This window comes from Schistocerca americana, chromosome 2 (assembly GCF_021461395.2).
Source record: "Schistocerca americana isolate TAMUIC-IGC-003095 chromosome 2, iqSchAmer2.1, whole genome shotgun sequence".
NCBI lineage: Eukaryota > Metazoa > Arthropoda > Insecta > Orthoptera > Acrididae > Schistocerca > Schistocerca americana.
Window position 1 is genome coordinate 353,262,289 of NC_060120.1, and position 22,214 is coordinate 353,284,502.

Sequence of the window (22,214 nt, forward strand, 5' to 3'; positions counted from 1 at the left end):
AGAGATGAGATAGTGAAGACAGCAGAGGGTCAAGTAGGTAAAAAGATGAGACCTAGAAGAAATCCTTGGGTAACACAAGAGATATTGAATTTAATTGATGAAAGTAGAAAGTATAAAAATGCAATAAATGAAGCAGAAGAAAGAGAATACAAATGTCTAAAAAATGAGATCAAGAGGAAGGAGGACAAATGTAAAGATGTAGAAGCATATATCACTAGGGGTAAAATAGATAATGCCTGCAGGAAGATTAAGAGAGCTTTGGAGAAAAGAGAACCACCTGTATCACCATCAAGAGCTCAGATGGAAAACCAGTCCTAAGCAAAGAACAGAAAGCAGAAAGGTCGAAGGAGTACACAGAGGGTCTATAGAAGGGAAATGTACTTGAGGGCAATATTATGGAAATGGAAGAGCACTTGAAGAAAGATGAATAAGGACATATGATACTGCATGAATAATTTGACAAAGCACTGAACGACTTAAGTCGAAACAAGGCCCTGGGGAGAAAACAACATTCCGTTAGAGCTACTGATAGCCTTGGGAGAACCAGCCATGACAAAACTCTTCCATCTGGTGAGCAAGATCTACGAGACAGGCAAAATCCAATCAGACTTCAAGAAGAAGATAATAATCCCAATTCCAAAGAAAGTGGGAGCTGACAGGTGTGAAAATGACCAAACTATCAGTTTAATAAGCCATGGCTGCAAAATACTAACACAAGTTCTCTACAGAAGAATTGCAATGAACATACCTGCTCCCCTATGGCATCTAACCAAGAGTAGCAACTTTCCTTTTCATAATATTGTTACATTCCATTCTGGATTTTCCACTGTTTGATTAACCTATGTCTTTTTGATATACATTCCATGAATCGCTAAATATATCAGAGCTTTCTACTTCGGGTTTCAGCCAGCTCTTGGTCCAGAATAATTTGAGGGTGAGAAGTTTCCTGAGGGTAGTAAAATCGGGAACTTTGTTACAAATACTTTGGCAATTTACTGATAAACTTTTGACAGTCAAAGTGTCTTTACTATGGATGCCGTCTGATTTCGCTATCTGTGAGTTGTCTGGCGAGTGTTCATAAGATAATTTCAACCTACTGCTTAGCCTAAGGAAACCCCACGTGCACTTCACTAGTCTCTGATACCCAAGTAGCTCCTTCTTTTCTGTACTCCACCCCTGACTTATCAAGGGGAGTCCTACAATGCCCCACCCAATAACACAGGTCCAAAAATCTGGAGCCAAGACTGTCACAGAGTCGACGAAGCTCCAAACCAAATGATCCCAGCAACAATGCTGCAAATTGCAAGCTCTGCTTGCATTCCATCCATGATGCTAGCAGCCTTCACCACTTCCACCAGCTGCCTGTATGAACTGAGGATGGCCTCAGAATCCAAGTAACAGTGTCACTGGTGCTGACATGAGCCACAACTTGCAGATGATTGCACCCTGCATGCAGGGCCTCCTCCACGTTCTTGAGATTACAGCAACATCCTTTTACAAACAATAAAAAGTATGTAAAGTAACTCCAAATCAGCATGAATCATATTTAAATAGGGGTTTTGTGATGATTTGTGAAAGCGGGTCTAGTTAGTTTCGTGTTTGTATATAGCACCCCGCAACATCAATTTTAATTTATACAAGATGCATAATGCATTTCGAGTTGGCTACAATATACAGTAAAATACGCATCTCTTTACATTTGTGTGAAATGTTCCATACACTGAGGGTCTACCTTAGATAAGGTATAGGGTTCAGATAGATGGCAGTGTGGCAAAGATGAAACATGTACAGCCTATTGAGAATGGTGAAGGGGGGGGGGGGGGGTGGAGATGGCCCATAAGTCACATGAACACAGACAACTGGGTATTGCAGCATACCAGCTGAGCAGGGAAGGTACAGGGTAGAGGGAGTGTGCAGGTTCAGTTTACAGTATCTACAAAATATTTGCACACAATGTAATTTTAGAAACAGTAATATAGCACTGCAGTATGGAGGGTGAGGACATATGTACCACGGACACTAACAAACTGGAATTCACAGTACGCAGTTTCAGTAGATAACATTGATCTACAAACTACATATAAAAACCCTCCACTACAGACTGTATTAAAGTAATGAGGGATAATTATTCACAACGGCAATGTGTAACAGCATAAAATAAATATATTAAATAGTGACACTTGTGAAACGAGGAAGTAATGCAATTAAACATGACAAGCATAAATCTGCCTTTTCGTTGGACAGAATTAAACTCTCAAAAAATTTCTATACATGGACACACATAATATTCTGCTCTGGAGGACTGTGTGTACATAGCTGTGAACTACATTATACATCATCACAGGTAGATATACAGGGTGGTCCATTGATAGTGACCAGGCCAAATCTCTCGTGAAATAAGCATCAAACGAAGAAACTATAAAGAACGAAACTCGTCTAGCTTGAAGGGGGATACCAGATGGCGCGCTATGTTTGGCCCGCTAGATGGCGCTGCCATAGGTCAAACGGATATCAACTGCATTTTTTAAAAATAGGAACCCCCATTTTTTATTACATATTCGTGTAGTACGTAAAGAAATATGAATGTTTTAGTTGGACCACTTTTTTCGCTTCGTGATAGATGGTGCTGTAATAGTCACAAACGTTTAAGTACGTGATATCATGTAACATTCTGCCAGTGCAGATGATATTTGCTTCGTGATACATTACCCGTGTTAAAATGGACTGTTGACCAATTGTGGAAAAGGTTGATATCGTGTTGATGTATGGTTATTGTGATCAAAATGCCCAACGGGCGTGTGCTATGTATGCTGCTCAGTATCCTAGACGACATCATCCACGTGTCCAGACCATTCGCCGGATAGTTATGTTATTTAAGGAAACAGGAAGTGTTCAGCCACATGTGAAACGTCAACCATGATCTGCGACAAATTATGACGCCCAAGTAGGTATTTTAGCTGCTGTCGCGGCTAACTGCACATCAGTAGCAGACAAATTGCACGAGAATTGGGAATCTCAAAAACGTTGGTGTTGAGAATGCTCCAACAACATCGATTGTACCCGTACCATATTTCTATGCACAAGGAATTGCATGGTGATGACTCTGAACATCGTGTACAGTTCTGCCACTGGGCACAAGAGAAATTATGGGACGATGACAGATTTTTTGCGTGTGTTCTATTTAGTGATGAAGTGTCATTCACCAACAGCGGTAATGTAAACTGGCATAATATGCACTATTGGGCAACGGAAAATCCACTACGGCTGCGACAAGTGGAACATCAGCGACCTTGGCGGGTTAATGTGTGGTGCGGCATTATGGGAGGAAGGATAATTGGCCCCCATTTTATCGATGGCAATCTAAATGGTTCAATGTATGCTGATTTCCTACGTAATGTTCTACCAATGTTACTACAAGATGTTTCACTGCATGACGGAGTGGTGATGTACTTCCAACATGATGGATGTCCGGCACATAGCTTGCGTGAGGTTGAAGCGGTATTTAATAGCATATTCCATGACAGGTGGATTGGTCGTCGAAGCACCATACCATGGCCCGCACGTTCACCAGATCTGACGTCCCTGGATTTCTTTCTGTGGGGAAAGTTGAAGGATATTTGCTATTATGATCCACCGACAACGCCTGATAACATGCGTCAGCGCATTGTCAATGCAAGGTAAACTACTCGCTGTCGAGAGGAATGTCATTACACGTATTGCCAAATGCGTTGATGTTGATGGACATCATTTGTGAACCATATGTTTGTGACTTTTACAGCACCATTTATCACAAAGCGAAAAAAGTGGTCCAACTAAAACATTAATATTTGTTTACATACTACACGAATATGTAATAAAAAATGGGGGTTCCTATTTTTAAAAAAATGCAGTTGATGTCCGTTTGACCTATGACAGCACCATCTAGTGGGCCAACCATAGCGCCATCTGGTATCCCCCTTCAAGCTAGACAAGTTTAGTTCTTTGTAGTTTTTTTGTTTGATGCTTACTTCGTGAGATATTTGGCCCGGTCACGATCAATCACCCTGTATAGACATGCACATCAGAGTAACTGCAACATTAGTAGTAGTATGTGACATTTACCAACAAAAATGTGCAGTGTATATTATGTATGCAATGTAGGTGACAAATTGGACTCCATTTTACATTCATTCTACACTACTATACACCGCCTCAGAATAATTATACCTCAATATCTTAATGTTCTATAGGGTTTACACACACTTTGTATCAATCTAAGTGCTGCAGGTTCCAGTTTGTCAGTGTCCATGGCACATACAGGGTGTTACAAAAAGGTACGGCCAAACTTTCAGGAAACATCCCTCACACACAAAGAGAGAAAATATGTTATGTGGACATGTGTCCGGAAACGCTTACTTTCCATGTTAGAGCTCATTTTATTACTTCTCTTCAGATCACATTAATCATGGAATGGAAACACACAGCAACAGAATGTACCAGTGTGATTTCACACACTTTGTTACAGGAAATGTTCAAAATGTCCTCCATTAGCAAAGATACATGCACCCACCCTCCGTCGCATGGAATCCCTGATGTGCTGATGCAGCCCTGGAGAATGGCGTATTGTATCACAGCCGTCCACAATACGAGCACGAAGAGTCTCTACATTTGGTACCCGGGGTTGCGTAGACAAGAGCTTTCAAATGTCCCCATAAATGAAAGTCAAGAGGGTTGAGGTCAGGAGAGCGTGGAGGCCATAGAATTGGTCCGCCTCCTCCAATCCATCGGTCACCGAATCTGTTGTTGAGAAGCGTACGAACAGTTCGACTGAAATGTGCAAGAGCTCCATCGTGCATGAACCACATGTTGTGTCGTACTTGTAAAGGCACATGTTCTAGCAGCACAGGTAGAGTATCCTGTATGAAATCATGATAATGTGCTCCACTGAGCGTAGGTGGAAGTACATACTGACGAAACTAAAATGAGCTCTAACATGGAAATTAAGCGTTTCCGGTCACATGTCCACATAACATCTTTTCTTTATTTGTGTGTGAGGAATTTTTCCTGAAAGTTTGGCCGTAGCTTTTTGTAACACCCTGTATAGGCAATACCTCTCCACCCCCAGTACTACAATGCTTTATTATGGCTAAAATTACATTGTGTGTAAATATTTTGTAGATACTGTAAACTGAACCTGCATACTGCCCCCCCCCCCCCCCCCTTCACTTACCTTCCCTGCTAAACTGGTACAATATATCCAGTCGTCTGTATTTTTGTCACTGTATGTGCCCTATATCCCCCTCCTGCTTTCTCTTGTTTCATGATGCTTGTCATGTTTGGTGGCTTTTGGGTGTGTCAGCTATCTTGCAAGGTACAGTTCTGTTGCTGTTGGCATGCACACACCACAACAACACAGAAATAACTGTAGCAGAGTAAATACCAAAATTTACCTATCGTGCATGTAGTAATAAGAACTTCCGAATACATTGTGAAAATGAAAAAATGTTTCATATACAAATCCAGTATTGTTTTGTAATCTTTTCAAAAGACCACTCACAAAAGATTATAATTTTTAAATATAAAGAGAGAATTTACATTCTGATTCTTCTGTACCTGCATAAGAACCACCTAGTGGTTGTAATACACTGTACATACTTTGCCTTTGCCACACTGCCATCCAGTTGCGCCCTTACCCTGTCTAAGGTGGATACTCACTGTATAGAAGTGTCATGCAAACGTATATTTTACATGTGATTTTTAAGAATAAATGATCATGTAAGTGCTACTCCTGGACCAAACGACATGGCCATGTGCAGAAGGTGCTTTTTAATTGTAAATATTTTATTTCTGACAAAACTTTGCATTATGTGCTCTATTTTATCTACCATAATGACAACATGGCACGAGACTCTTATTCACAATAAACACATTTTGAACAAGAAATTTTTGAAGGTATGTAAATGTACAGTTTCCATTGTCATATTTTTGTAACTTCAAATAAAATTTTTCTCAAATATTACACCATAAATCATGAGACACCATAAATCATGAGATGAGATATATTCACTGCATGTGCATTATGTTACATACTAGAAGATGACAGATCTGTTGAGATGAGTTGTCAAAAATAAAGACATGTGTATGAGATCTTTGCTGCTGAAAGTTTTTTTTACCAAGTAAAACCCCAGCACTCCTCATTTCTCAACATGAGAAAATTCTAACAAATGTTACCCTTTCATGTGGAAATTAAAATGTGTGTTCTTTTCAATGGTTTATTCATTATTTCTCTTCTGCATGTCCTTACAATTTTTTCCACGAATTATATATATGTGGTGTCTATTCTTTCAGGCATATCCAAAAGAACAACACTATATATAAAAAATTACGGTGGGGATGACCCATGATCTCTTCAGTGTGAATGCACACCAAGCTTGATCTCTACAGGAATCAGCCCAATGTTGTGAGTAATGAGGATAATGGGCAAGAGGCACTACATTAGTAGTGTGTGGATAAGTTGAGAATTTGGGTCTGATGGGAGGTGTGCTAGGGTAGTCCATGGAGTTGTGATGACCACAGTGAATGGACAGCTTAGTGATAAGAGCATCTGCATAGTAAGCATGAGATGTGAATTCAAATCCATCTGGCACATTTTCAACTTTCTTCATTGATTTAAATCAATGCCCACTTGCAGACAATGTCTGCAATTCCTTTGTGTCTTGTTTCCACAAAGTTTCATTTTCCTACAATCACACTTTTTTCATTGGGGCTCTCAAGTAGCAAAAGTTTAATTATAACCATCCAGTATATGTTCCTAAATCCTGCTGCAAATCAACGTGATATGGGTCCATAATTCAGTGGATTACTTCTATTTCCATTCTGGAGTGTTAATGATTTCTGCAACTTTCCAGTATTTAGATACAGATCTTTTGTTGACAATGTTTGTATATGATTGCCCAGAATGGTGCTATTGTATCAACAGACTCTGAAAGGAACCGAACTGGGACACTACCTAGATGAAAAGAATCGACTTCATTAAGTGATTTACACTGTTTTGCTACCCTGAGGATATCTACTTCCAAGTTATTCATATCAACAGCAGTTCTTTATTCAAATTCTGGAATACTTACTTTGCTTCACTGGTAAAAGACTTATGGAAAACAATATTTAGTGACATTGTCATCAGTAACACTACCACTGTACTGCACAGTGACGGTATTGACTGTTTTGCCAGTGGTGTACTCTACATAAACCAAAATCTCTCTGGATTTTCTGTCAGATTTCAAGACAGTTTCACATTGAAAGATATTAAAAGCATCTCCCATTTAAGTCCAGGATAAGTTTCGAGCTTCAGCAATACATCACCAATATTGGAGATTTTCATTCTTTATATTTGGTATGCTTTTTTCGTTGCTTGTGCAACAGTGTTCTGACCTGTTTAGTGTACCATGGGGGATCAGTACCATCTGTTATTAATTTATTTGGTATATGTCACTCAATATCCATTGATACTATTTCTTTGAATTTAAACCACATCTTGTCTACACTTACATAAACAAATTGAAAAAGCAATAGAGACTGTCTCTTGGAGAAGTCTCGACGAATTTTTATCTGCTTTTTTAAAAATAGATTAATTTTCCTTTTATTTTTGGTGGTTTTGGATGTATTGGTACTCGGCCTCACTACAACCACCTTGTGGTCACAAATACCTATCCATCATGATGCTTCCTCTTGGCTTAGGATTAATTTTTGCTAAGAAATCAAGTATGTTTTTGCAACCATTTACACTCTGAGTAAGCTAATGAACTAACTGTTCAAAATAATTTTCTGAGAATGCATTCAAGAACAATTTCAGATGATGATTTATGCCAACCTCTGACTTTAACATGAATTTTCGTCAACATATTGAGAGTAAATTGAAGTCGCAAACTAAAATGGTGTGAGTGGGGTACCTGCTTGAAATAAGACTCAAGTTTTCTTTTAACCTTTCGGCAAATGTATCATCTGAGTCAGGGAATTGGTAAAGGGAACCAAATATTAATTTATTCCAGTTGTCAAGCATAACCTCTAACATACCAAAGCACAGGAAGTGCCTACTTCAATTTACTAAAACATTAACTACTCCTAACAGCAAAAAACAAGCTACCAACAAGCAAATTTAATCTATCCTTTCTGATCACAATTAGGTCCTTCGTAAAAATTTGGCTCAACTTATGTCTGACTTAGCCAGTTTTCGGTATCTAGGTCTACCCTCATCCTGTGCACAGCCTGCCCACTTCACGACTGATGCCCTTTTTGTACTTTACTCAGATCATCGAATCAAAAAAGCTGCCTAGTCCTCTCCACAACACAGCCTCCACTACCCACGTAGCTTCCTGTATGTAATGGGCCTCTGACCTATTAAGTGAAACCCAACACCTCTTCATCCTGTCATGGAAGTCAAGGACTCTGCAGCCTACACAGTCACAAAACTGTCTGAGCCTCTGATTCACCCTCCACTTGGCTCTGAACCAAATGTCTGTAGTCGGTCCCGTCGATGAAGACACAGATGGTGAGCTCCACCATCTCACAAGCAAGACTGGCAGTCTTTACCAGACTTCAGACAGCCAACAGAAACTAGGAAGAATCCCTTCCGACCCAAAGCAACATAACATTAGTACACACATGAGCCACAGCCTTCAGTTGGCTGCATCCTGTGATCTTTACGGCATCCAGAAGAATCTGTTCCATATCTGGAATGACCCACCCCAGGTACACGAACAGAGTGCACACTGTACTACTACTCATCCTTAGCAACACTATCCCTAATGGGTCCCATGAGTGCCTAACATTGTAGCTCCCAACCCACAATAATCCTGCCCTCTGTAAATGCCTCAATCGTGCAGGCTGAGAGGCTGCTTCTGAAACAGACCAAGTGGCTGTATCTTTTTCAGGACACTTTCAGCCACAGATAGCACCTGATACCTGCCAGACCTCATGGGAGGCAATTTTGATTGGTACCAAGGCATCTTTCACTGCATGCCACACCATGAAATGACTGTCCACTTGACCACACATGAAGCGTCAACCTCAATGCAGGCAGTAATTGGATGAGACACAGTAGTGGACTGACTGGGGGACTCTTTCACATACACTGGATACCCCTTGGATCCCTCCCCCTGCAATACAAACACTAATGTGCATTGGCAATAATATCAAGCTGTGTGACTGAAGGCAGTTATCACCTGTAGCTCTGAGCAAACCGTCACCAACTCAACTTGCATTGAAACACAGCATTCATGGGCCCTATACATACAAAAGATGGTTGAACTAAACACTACAGAGTTACTAAAATATGAGGCTCAAGATAGTAAATACACGAACATACAAGAAATTTAAGAATTAAACTACAAAAGCACGCAGGTAGAACTAAATAAGTCACTTCTGGTTAGAAGCTTGTAAAATAATACACAAACGAATGATGTAATCTCCATGCTGCTGCTGGAATGGAGGATGGTGCCTATGTGAACATCTTGGCAGACCAACATCTGCTGTTTATGGAAGATCTTCTCTTGGGGGGACAGGGAGGGGGCACTATTACCCTAGGACCAAGTCAGGGATGTCCAACCTTTTAGCTTACCTGGGCCACACTGGAAGAAAACTAGTATTTTTGACCCACACAAATTATACTTAATATTCACAATAACCATCAAAGAGGGGAAAATTTAATAATAATAATGGGATTGACCAATGAGAAAATAGCATTGTGTGGCAGGAGTTTCAAATTGAAAATATTCAGTTTTAACAACTTTACATGAATTAATTTTTTTAACTGATCATGTAATTGATGCTCAGTTCTAGGACCGCTTTGATACTGGATCTGGGCTGCGGGTCAGATACCCCTGGTGTAAGACTACAATCAGTTGTAACTAACAAAAGTGGATGGCACTGAGCAAACCAAGATTACCAAGAGCAGATGTGTGTCTCCTTCCTTTCACAATCAAGTCATTACAAGATCTTTCATTTAACACACTCACCTGCTCAGTGACTTTCACAGTTACTTAACAGACAAACACTGCAATCTGGCAGCACTCAGATCCTAACATTCATGTTGCATCCTGCGAGTGTCAATTGTTGAGACACCCTGATTAATCATGGCAGAGGGAGAGAGGGAAAAACACACACACACACACACACACACACACACACACACACACACACACACACAGAGAGAGAGAGAGAGAGAGAGAGAGAGAGAGAGAGAGAGAGAGAGAGAGAGAGAGAGAGAGATTAATGGTGCTTAATCCAATTCCAGGTATTTTTTAACTGTAGTGTAGTTATGAGAAATACTTACCAACTTGTCTCTGAAAAACATAACCTTCTTATAAATCTGTACGTCATGAGGGAGTTGTTGTTGTTGTTGTTGTTGTTGTTGTGGGGGGGGGGGGGGGGGTGGAGGAGGAGGAGGAGGAGAATTTGGTAAGGGTATCATTTAATTTGCTCTGTGAAAGACTTTTGTCTTTAAAAGTTACTTTTATTAGAATTCTGTTACTTGTTTCTCATTTCAATTTTTTTTTGCACAGCCATGGAAAGTAACACAATCTATGACAGTGGTTCTCTTAGTAGTGTATCAACCTTTCACATCACAATGAAATAATACTGCTCTTTGTAGCTTTACATCTTAGTATAGAAAAAATAGCTCATTTGAAAAATCTGTAATCAAAAGCTGTTAACTTAAAAAGAGTAAACTCTGTAACGAATATAATTGCCAATGGACACAGAAACAATTCATTTTATAGCATCTGTACAAGTTGTCCAGTTTCATACAGCTGCTTGACATCTGTACCTCCACCAACAAATTTCCCCTTTACAAATACTCTTGGAACCTGTTGAAAATGAAAACATATCAGACATTAACAATATTTTATCTCAATCATTCATAAAGACAATGTAAACAAGTGATACATATTTCAATACAGCTGTAAACAATTATACTAATCTAGTTATTTAATAAGCTTCTCAATTCATGAGAAGGAAGGAAGCAAGATAGTGATTTAACTGCCCCATCAACACTGAGGTCCTTAGAGATGGAGCACAAGCTTAGATTGTTTCGAGGATGGGAATGGAAACTGTCTATGCCTTTTTCCCCTTTCAAAGCTGTCATCCTGGCATTTGCCAGGAGTAATTAGCAAAATCCTGGAAATCTGGATGATCGGGTGCAGGTCTGAATCGCTTTTCTCCTGAAAGTGAGTCTAATGTGGTAATCACTGTGTCACCTTTCATGAGAATAGTGTACAATAAGTACAACTAAAGCCTGTAAGATGCTTGCAAATTATCTATTTGACAAATTTTATTCTGTGTTTGCTAAATGACAAAAATCTCATGAACAGTCCTCTCAACCATCATGTGAGAAGTCTTTCCTCAGCTTACTTAAATGGCTCTGAGCACTATGGGACTCAACTGCTGTGGTCATAAGTCCCCTAGAACTTAGAACTACTTAAACCTAACTAACCTAAGGACAGCACACAACACCCAGCCATCACGAGGCAGAGAAAATCCCTGACCCCGCTCAGCTTACTTAAACTACCATTTCAATACTACATTTCTCAATTCAGACTTTGTCACAAAACAGTTAAGGCTCTTTTGACGAGACAAATTGACATACAGTGTGCTTGCTTTCGTCTTGAGATATTAAGCCATGTCTGTTAAATGATTTTTCAGATAATCTGCCAGTACCTAAAAGATTAAACCTCCATTGCTGGTAACAGACTTTAGGCGAGTCTGAGCCTGGAGGTTATATGTACTCTCTACTAACATCCATGGGGACATTTTCCCAGTCACTATCGCTGTAGCTCCTTCACTGTTCTTTGCAATAGTTGTTCATTACAACACAGGAAATCAAGGTCCACTTATCTCAAGCCTTCTTATTTCTCCTTAAACCTTTCCCATGTTTATGAATTTCAATGATATCTATGAACAAGTGCATGTGGTAGCTCTGTTCTTCTTCACTGTGAGAACCTGTGTCAGCACATTTTACTGTATGACTGGTCTGGACAGTGAGTGCTCTACCACACCAGATTTGTTTTGTTCACTTGTCCCACACTGCAATACCAATTATGTTTGGTGTTCTGGTATTGCAGATCATCTGGTCATGCCAACAGACTTTTCCACATGTATACGGGATATGGTACAACAATCCTGACATTGCAAGATGTGCCTCTCTCTCCCCCCCAATCTGAGATACCCTATAATGTTCTTTGTTGGTTCTATATATAGCCTCATGTGCAATAGACAACCGATTCTGTCTGTCACCCTGGACGACAGAAAGGTTGTACCCAACCGTTTTCCTTCTGATTTTTCACTTTGTAGAGAGTAAGGTTTTGTGGTTCATCTTACATAGCTCATGGAGTACAATTTGTTCCCTACAATCAACTCAAAAGAGTCATGTGTTGCATTCTTGTTCCTGCAGCTCACAAGAGTGTTAATAATACCTCTTTTGACTTGCCACACTTTCAAATCATTAGCTGAACCAGAAAATGTGTGATAATACATTCTTGATGTACATAAGATGGATATGTGAGCTGCAGTACATCAGATGCGAGATGCAACACCTCAAATGCATTCTGAGGAACAATAGGTATTCCACCAGTTACATAAAGAGTGCCACAAAACACAACATGCAGTGAAGTTACATGTCAGACAAAATGTCATGTAGTCTTATATTGCACAAACATGGCATAAAAACTGACCAAGAATATCAATGAATGTATTAGATTAGTACAAGACAAACAGGATCCACCCACTATGGGGAGTTTGTGCTGTGGGAGACACAACGTAATACTCATAAAATTTGCCTATACACAAGTTCTCCCTCTGTGGAGAAGGGCTACCACTCCCATTTGTTCAGGGAAGCCCCCATGGACATTGGCATGGTAAGTAAAGCTCTCCCCAACCCCCCCCCCCCCAAAAAAAAATCATAATGTTGCTGATACTCATATTTCAAAACACATGCAATGGATCCAGTCATTGTGTGTTATATGATCCACTACACAAACATTACAAACTCAAGGGTTCTGCAAGTTTGAAACAACCAACAGCTAGGTTCTTCTACAGTTTAAATACGTAACGGATTTAATTCTGTAAAATATAGTAAAATGCATCAAAACATATCACCATAATTTATCAAATATACATATAAATTGGAACAAGTAAGAGAATGCTGACTAATTATGATATTGTGCATGTAACATCATCTGCCAGACCTTGTGCCTTCTGGGCACATTACTTCTACACTGTAATTTGTAGCTATCACCAGATGCTCCATGATCTACAGTCATCCAGAAATCTTCTCTGCCTTTTAGGTAACCCTGATTACCTCCACCCTCCTGCAGTCCTAGCTCCAGTGTTACAAATGTGATTCATTCTGGACCACTCATCATCCATTCAAGGTGTTCTGCAAAGCATCCAATCCTATGGAAGAAAGCCAGCAATAATCCACATGGATTTTCAAGAGTTGGTTCCTTTGTGAGCTTATGTGAGCATTGAACATTCCATCACTCATTCATTCATTGGTTTTAAATTAGGATCTCAGGACCACTGATTTCATAGCCAACATCTCTGTTGATAAGATTTTCCATTAATCTGCTCTAAACTGCCTCTCTAAATAACACTATCCCAGAACGTCCGTGCAAGGATTTTTGGTAGACTATAGCCCATGAAGTGCCACAGGTGTTTACTTTTGTTTCACTTGTGTGTGGCAAGTGTGCTTCAGACACTGGATCTTGATGATTCTATTAGTGTTTCTGTGCGGAAAACATCATAGTCATACACAATGCTTTGAATTCCTGCCTCACGTAAACAACTTAAATACTGTTCAGTAGTTGTTTGCCCTGCATAGTTAGCAAGTTGCCATATTTTTACACAATTCTGCTGATTTTTGCAGACATTGGCCCAGCAAATGTGAAATACACGAGTACCTTTGGCTTTTTCTATTTTTCCTCCTCTTTTCGTGTGGCCAATTAATGCTTAAGAACTTCTAAAAATTTGGTCACTGGAGTACCTATTCTTGTGAAAGATTTACCATGGCTGATGTAATTCAGATGCAAGGCTCTTGTCAAATGATAGGTTGCATACTCAATAACTGATGTTTTATGACAGCTGCTGGCAGCTCTGACTGTATGCCAAGGTCAGTGAGCCATGAAGATGACTGCAAGTCTTCTCCCTCTTAAGTTTACGATAAGTAGGATGAGGAAAACAAGCTACCGACAGCCACCACTGACTGTGTTCCAAATACAGCACACTGAACAAGAAGTCAGTACATACTTGAACATATTCTTCATTGCAGAATCATACCTTTCACCAATGAATCGTAATGAATCCTTTCATCAGACCAAGGAACAAACAGATTATGTAGAAACTAATCATGCCCATGTCTGGGTTTTTAGTCCACTGAGATAATGGATGGAATCTATTCAGACACTCTTTCCATAGTCATACTTTTTATGTGGGAGCACAGCATTGCCTCAAGGAACCTAGCAAGTTGAGATCATGTTATTCACTTTGAAGCTTACAAGACAACTTTCTCGTTTATAAGGGGATTTAAAAAGTAAGTTACATATAATTATGTCAGTCCAAGTGGGTATTATTGAATGCTAAATCACAATTCAAAGTGACACAGATTCATGAACCCATTTTTCAACAGTCACCAAGTCATCGTAAACAATGATGATGACATTTTACTCACCATTCACTTCCTCGAAAACATAAATCCACTCCATCACAGATCCATTTGAGAACCACTTTGTGAACATTCTCAATGCTGAAAATCTCTTTCCCCTTCTTCAGATGTTCTTTCATTTTGTCAAAAAGGTGGAAATCATAAGGCGCAAGATCTGGACTGTACGGCAGATGCTTCCAAACCTCCCACAGCAAAAGTTTAAGCAGAGCTTGTATCGGCATGCCATTTGGGGCATTGCACTGTCATGCAGAACACTGCCCTTTCTTAATTTTACACACCTATTGTACTTTACAGCATTGTGCAGCAATGTTGCTGCTGTACAGTAGGGATCGACAATAGTGACTGTGTCCTTTGCCATAAACTCTGTGTCCATAACACCCTTACATTTGAAGAAAACAGTGGTCATGACATTCCCTTTCTTTGCAATCCTCCTGCAGCGGTAGGATGTATCTCCATTATAAATCTACATCTCATCGCCTGTAATGATGTAGCTTAAGAAATCATTGCCTGCTACAGAAAAATTTTCAAGTTAGTCCAGAGACACCATAAACCTTGTGCCTTTGTGTGCAGGTGACAGTAATCTCAGTATCCAGCATGAGCACAATTTCCGACACTTTGGACGGTCTCAAATTATGGAGTAAGCACTGCCTATTGAGCTGCACACATAGTAGCCAATGTTCGCAACAGTCACTCTGTGATTTCTGCAAAACGGCTCTTTGAGTACCTGGACATTTTTGTCTGTGGTTGATATTGATGGCGTTCCTCTCCAATCACCATCATCTAAATTTGTGCAGCCTTGACCAAACTGTTGGTATCATTTCACTACAGCTGGACATGACACTGCATTTTTTCCACGTACCACCAGAATTTCACAGTGAATCTGCTTGCAATTTAGAGGCTTTGCTCACAAGAATCTTACTGTCATACATGCTTCAGCTCTGGAGTACATTTCAAGTTGCTGTGCCATTTCACTCCCACACTGGTGCACCTGTTATTGGTACCACAGCACAACTGTCAGCAGGAAACGCGGGTCACACACTCTTCTGACAATGTACCCCTCTTTTCGTGTAATGGTCCTAGCATGAAACACCATGCGTAATATACTACCTGAGGAGTTAAGGAGCTATGCAGTCTTCTTGTTGCCAATGTGGTGACTGTCAAGACATCGTATGAATGGTTCTTCCAAGAACTTACACAACTTCTCATAAGAATCTTGGCATCACATGTCGAACTTAGCATTTCATTTATTAACAACGAGAAGCATAATGCTGGTATCTTCTTGTAGTTCCTAGGGTGATTTTTCACCTCTCGATATGTATGGTTTGGATGGTCTTTCCTTGGTCAGTATACAGCCATCAACTACTGCTTTATGTAGTGTTAGAACTGCAACCACCTCTTCTGCAGCAGTGGTAAAGCCAAAACAGCTCCTCCATTCATCTGGTTCTCCCTGAAGGATATGCTTCCAAATGTTCCTGATACAGCCAAGCATTCTGTACAATGGCAGTGTCACATATGATTGATGGTAACATTGCTGCCATTTCCACCTGAGCAACAAAAGTAAATACCCAAAATTTAAAATTTTAATGCATTTCCAGTATTTATGTTTCAATACATTCAAGCAGTTTTGGGTCGTTCGATTCACATGACCAATGATGAGAATAATGGTATCGCAGTAGCATCCTTTTCGTCTGAAGCAGATCTATGTAGGGCAGGACAATAGTGATCCAGCCAGTGGACAGTGACTGCATTGCCCAAATAGGTTATATCCTTTATTGTAATGTTGCAAATAATTATTCACTGTAAACTAACTTCATAATGTGCTGTAAAGAATAAACTTATGTTCATCTGTCAGTCGAAAGACTGATTCATCGCTGTATTGTACTGTGTTGTACAAAGTCTGTAACATTAACTTTATGCAATGGAAATTAATAAAATGTTAAACAACATGATTCACTCAGAAAATGAGATTTTGAAAGCAAATACTTTCATTACATGAAGAAATTTATGCATTTCAAAAAACACGTAACTGTGCAGAAATTTGAAACAATGAAAAATGAAACAGGTATAAAAAATTTTTGGCCTCCTGGAATTTAGAACACACAATGTATGCAATTGTCATAGAAATGAGAGGCAACTATTTTGAGAGTCATGAAGTTTTTTTACCGAAACCCTCAATCTTTCTAGAGAATCCACTCTTCTATGTCAAAGAACAGAAAAAAACCTACAAGGGAGAGTGGAAAAAAGAACCAATGGTGTATTCAAGACAATGTAGTTCAGAGATGAATAATTTCACATTGTGATTCATACCAGCAAAGTGCATTATGTGTGGAATCAATGAAACTTTGAAAAATGGTATTAATTCAATATTATAAACAGGAACGCAATATTAAGGCAGTGAGCAGTGACATGACAGACAACCAATGACTCTCTCTCTCTCTCTCTCTCTCTCTCTCTCTCTCTCTCTCTCTCTCTCTCTCTGTGTGTGTGTGTGTGTGTGTGTGTGTGTGTGTGTGTGTGTCACTAAGAGCCTACACTGTACAATGAAGCTCATACATACTCATTTCATGTTTGTATCATGTGCAAGATTGATTGCATTTATCTTCAAGGATGCTACATACAGAAAGAAACAAATGTATTCACACATTACTGAACAATGCAACTTACTGTTCTGGCACCAGTGATTTCTGCTAGCGCAGACTGGATTGCGTCACCATCATCCCTATTGTCTAATTCAATAGCTGTATACTTGTACTTCAACTTATCAAATACCTGAAATAGAAAAAAGAAGCTGTCATTGAAGAACTCTCAAAACTGTCAACAAAAACAATTTTGTTATACTGTAATAAATCAAGAAATATTGTATATTTCAGTGCAATATAGTCTTAACAAGCAATATCACAAACGGCCAAAAAATAAATAGAAAAAAAATTAAAAACAGAATAAATTTAAAAATAAGATTCATGATAAAATTATCAATTCACCTTTAATTCTGACTGCTCTACCACCAAGCACACAAATGTTTAGTAAAACGTTCTTGAACGTTTTGCTATTACTCGAAACCTTTTGTGAGAAGGTGGGAGGGGGGAGAGACAGCAAGGAGGAATTGAATTGATGAGTGTGAAACAAACAAGTGGTATTTATGAATATTTTGAAGCATAGAATCACTATCTCATTTTAAGGAGAGTACTTCAGACTTCTTTGGAGGCGAACCATAAGATGATTGAACTTATTCTACGAGATTCAAGGTGAGGAGCTGTAGAATGTATGGCTGTTCTGAATAATTACCACATATGATTAAGTGATTCAAGATGCCTAGCATATTTGTTACACTCATATGTGAGTCAAAAATCAAAATAAATCCCTACAAATAAGACATTTTCTTTACAAGCAATTAAGGAACAAGCTGTAATACTGTACAACAGACTGTAACACTCCCTCACATTCAAGGCAACGACAACACATATCGATATGTTATTTGGTATCTTTTTTCCATCATTTTCTCTTTATGTACAACATTTTTTCAGTTTTGGATTATATTGTACTGTAAATATTGTGGAAACCAGTATTGGTTCTTCTGATCTTTCACATTTGTTGCATCAATGACTGAAAAATTGTACACATTTAAATTGGTTCACCCAGTTTCTTTTATACTAAATTTTGGAATAATACAATGGAACTTCACTTTTACATTCTCTAATTTTAAATTTTTTGCGATTCTACACGATAAATTTGTAGTGTCTGTAAAAACCCTTTAAATACTAAAAATTCCTCGATTTTAAGTTTCTTTCTAGAAAGGTTTGCCTCGATTCTTGCTTGACTTCACCCCATTTTCTTCCTGTTGACATTTGCTGAGACTAAATGAGTTTTAAGTGGCACAAAGATGGATGGTTCGCACCAGGTGTGGTGGTGGAGTTGAGGACATATTTTAGACCATTGTGGAGACGAGAGATGTGTGTGAGGAAATGCTGATGCAATCCAAAATCGGTGTTGCCAATACAACTTGCATCATTTAGCTTCACTGCACAATTATGATACAACTACTGCTAGGCTGCAGTGGTAATGGAAAAATGAAACAGTCGATGCGAAGTGTTCTGGACTGAGCCAATATGTGACGAAGGGGCCCAGCCACCACCTTTCCTTGTCCCACATTCAACTCACTCTCATCTTTTTGCACGTATTTCTAATGTACTGTATTCAGCAACAATATAAATTGCTGATCTTTAAATTCAAACACTGAGTCTCATAGAATACACTCAGTCATAATCGAGGAAATGTCACCCATTTCCAACTGGTACACTCTTATTGATTGGTGACTTGTTAAGTCACCCAACAGCCACCATACCACACTACCACCTGTGAAATGAGCTTGCCTACTGTATGTGTGGAGAGGTGGAGTCGCCCTTCTGAAACGGAAGTGCAGGTAGGGGTGAAAGAATTTTGTGAAGTACTGAAAATATAATTTTCACGCAGATGTTGTGCTATGGCAGATGTCAAATGCAAATAGAAAAAGGATTTTGCGATAACGCATTTTAAAGACTTTCCTGTTCAAATCTGACATGATACAGTTGCTACAACTACATACACTACTCATGTTTATACTTTGCACTGCACACACAACACACTGTAGATCGTAAAGATTGGCAGCAGTGATAGAGGGCATGAAGCAAAACTGCAGCACCTGAGCTTTCTTTCCAATTTACATATTACACAGTGTACAGAAATTCACTGAAGCCAACTTCTAATAAGATTGTAATGTCAACTGTGGAAGTAAACTTATTTTTTCACGTGTGTGTCTCTCATCAAGCCTAAAATAACACTAACAGTGATGAGCACATCAAGTGCAGCTTGTAAGAAAACATCAAACAATAACATCAACTGTGACAAAGTATGCCATTAAACAGATGTCCATACTTATGCTTATGGTTTAACCACTTACTTGCTGTGATGCTTTTTGTTTAATTTGATATATTCATCAATTTTTGCTTTTTTCTGGGTGAGCACAAAGGATGATCTCTCAATGATGCTTGTTTTGAATGTGTAATTTGTGGCCACAGCTTGTTGGAAAAAAGCTTGATTAACTTGTACCCAGATACCAATTTCAATTTTTTGATGAATTTTTACTTGCTTTTACACATCTGCGATTTATAAGAACTGATGAAACTTCATTAACACAAATTATTGTATGAAGTATTGGGGAGGATTGCAATTTTTAATCCTATATGCCAATTACATGTATTTTTACTCATATTTTGGGGGTTTTAACATTTTCCTCGACTCTGCATTTTCATCAGTTTTGCGTTTTTTAAGTCTGGACCACACAAAAACGTAAAATAGGGGTTTCACTGTTACTTATTTCTAAAGTTTTATCAGACTCTTCGTACTTGCACTGAACTAGATCAGTGTAAATAATGGAGGAGTAGGGGTACAGGAAAATTAAAGAGACGTTTGGAGAAAAGAAAACCACTTGCATGACTATCAAGAGCTCAGATGGAAACCCAGTTCTAGGCAAAGAATGGAAAGCTGAAAGGTGGAAAGAGTATATAGAGAGTCTATACAGGGGCGATGCTGTTGAGGACAATTTTATGGAAATGGAAGAGGATGTAGATGAAGATGAAATGGGAGATATGATACTGCGTGAAGAGTTTGACAGAGCACTGAAAGACCTAAGTCGAAACAAGGCCCTGGGAGTAGACAACATTCCATTACAACTACTGACGGCTTTGGGAGAGCCAGTCCTGACAAAACTCTACCATCTAGTGAGCAAGATGTATGAGACAGGTGAAATACCCTCGACTTCAAGAAGAATATAATAATTCCAATCCCAAAGAAAGCAGGTGTTGACAGAGGTGGAAATTACCGAACTATCACTTTAATAAGCCACGGATGCAAAATACTACCATGAATTCTTTTCAGACGAGTGGAAAAACTGGTAGAAGCCGACCTCGGGGAAGATCAGTTTGGATTCCATAGAAATATTGGAACCCGTGAGGCAATACTGACCCTCCGACTTATCTTAGAAGCTAGATTAAGAAAAGGCAAACCTACGTTTCTAGCATTTGTAGACTTAGAGAGAACTTTTGACAATGTTGACTGGAATACTCTCTTTCAAGTTCTAAAGGTGGCAGGGGGTAAAACACAGGGAGCGAAAGGGTATTTACAATTTGTACAGAAACCAGATGGCAGTTATGAGAGTCGAGGGGCATGAAAGGGAAGCAGTGGTTGGGAATGGAGTGACACAGGATTGTAGCCTATGTCTGATGTTATTCAATCTGTATATCGAGCAAGCAGTAAAGGAAACAAAAGACAAATTCGGAGTAGATATTAAAATCCATGGAGAAGAAATAAAAACTTTGAGGTTCGCCGATGACATTGTAATTCTGTCAGACAGCAAAGGACTTGGAAGAGCAGCTGAACGGAATGGACAGTGTGTTGAAAGGACGATACAAGATGAACATCAACAAAAGCAAAACGAGGATAACAGAATGTAGTCGAATTAAATCGGGTGATGCTGAGGGAATTAGATTAGGAAATGAGACACTTAAAGTAGTATATGAGTTTTGCTATTTGGCGAGCAAAATAACTGATGATGGTCGAAGTAGAGAGGATATAAAATGTAGACTGGCAATGGCAAGGAAAGCGTTTCTGAAGAAGAGAAATTTGTTAACATTGAGTATTGATTCAAGTGTCAGGAAGTCTTTTCTGAAAGTATTTGTATGGAGTGTAGCCATGTATGGCAGTGAAATGTGGACGATAAATAGTTTACACAAAAAGAGAATAGAAGCTTTCGAAATGTGGTGCTACAGAAGAATGCTGAAGATTAGATGGGTAGATCACATAACTAATCAGGAGGTATTGAACAGAATTGGGGATGAGAGAAATTTGTGGCACAACTTGACTAGAAGAAGGGATCGGTTGGTAGGACATATTCTGAGGCATCAAGGGATCACCAATTTAGTATTGGAGAGCAGTGTGGAGGGTACAATCCAGTCTCTGGACTGAAGGCTACAACAACAACAACAACAACAACGGTAACAACACTCACTATACTTGAGACACTGAATAGTTGATAGGCAAATAAAACTGAAACCATTCTGACAACATCCATCATCAGAGCTAACTAGTACAGAACCAAAACACACACACACACACACACACACACACACACACACACACACGCGCACCTGGAAGGGTACGTTGTCCTGGCCAAATAAAATGCATCTGCACTGCAGCTCAACTGGGGTGAAATGTTTTATCTTTTGAAGTGGGTAAGGGAAGCAAGAATGCTGGCGGCAGGAGGGGAGGGCTATTAACTCTGCTGTGAGCTGGAGAAACTACATGGTCTAGTCGTATTAATGTGACCACTGCCTACATCCGAAATCAATGTGGAATAACTACGCGTAGACAGCAGGTGGCAGTACTACCTGTGGAGGGTATAAAAAGTGTGTCAGGGGGATATAGAAAACTGTGCAGTCACTGTCATAACTAGAGACCAGATTATATGCATTTGCACGTTGCATATGCA

General features: G+C 39.3%; 1 protein-coding gene across 3 annotated transcripts in view; it reads right to left on the reverse strand.

Annotated features, from left to right (window-relative positions):
- Positions 1–10,468: 10,468 nt before the first annotated feature.
- Positions 10,469–22,214, reverse strand: part of LOC124596081 (glutaredoxin) — a 75,418-nt gene continuing 63,672 nt past the window's right edge. For all 3 annotated transcript variants that reach the window (XM_047135065.1, XM_047135064.1, XM_047135067.1), the window contains exons 4-5: positions 17,357–17,461; positions 10,469–10,841 (exon numbers count right to left, since the gene is read on the reverse strand). In XM_047135065.1, coding sequence (XP_046991021.1) covers positions 10,749–10,841; positions 17,357–17,461 — 198 coding nt within the window. In that variant the 3' untranslated portion in view covers positions 10,469–10,748. The remainder of the gene's footprint in view (positions 10,842–17,356; positions 17,462–22,214) is intronic.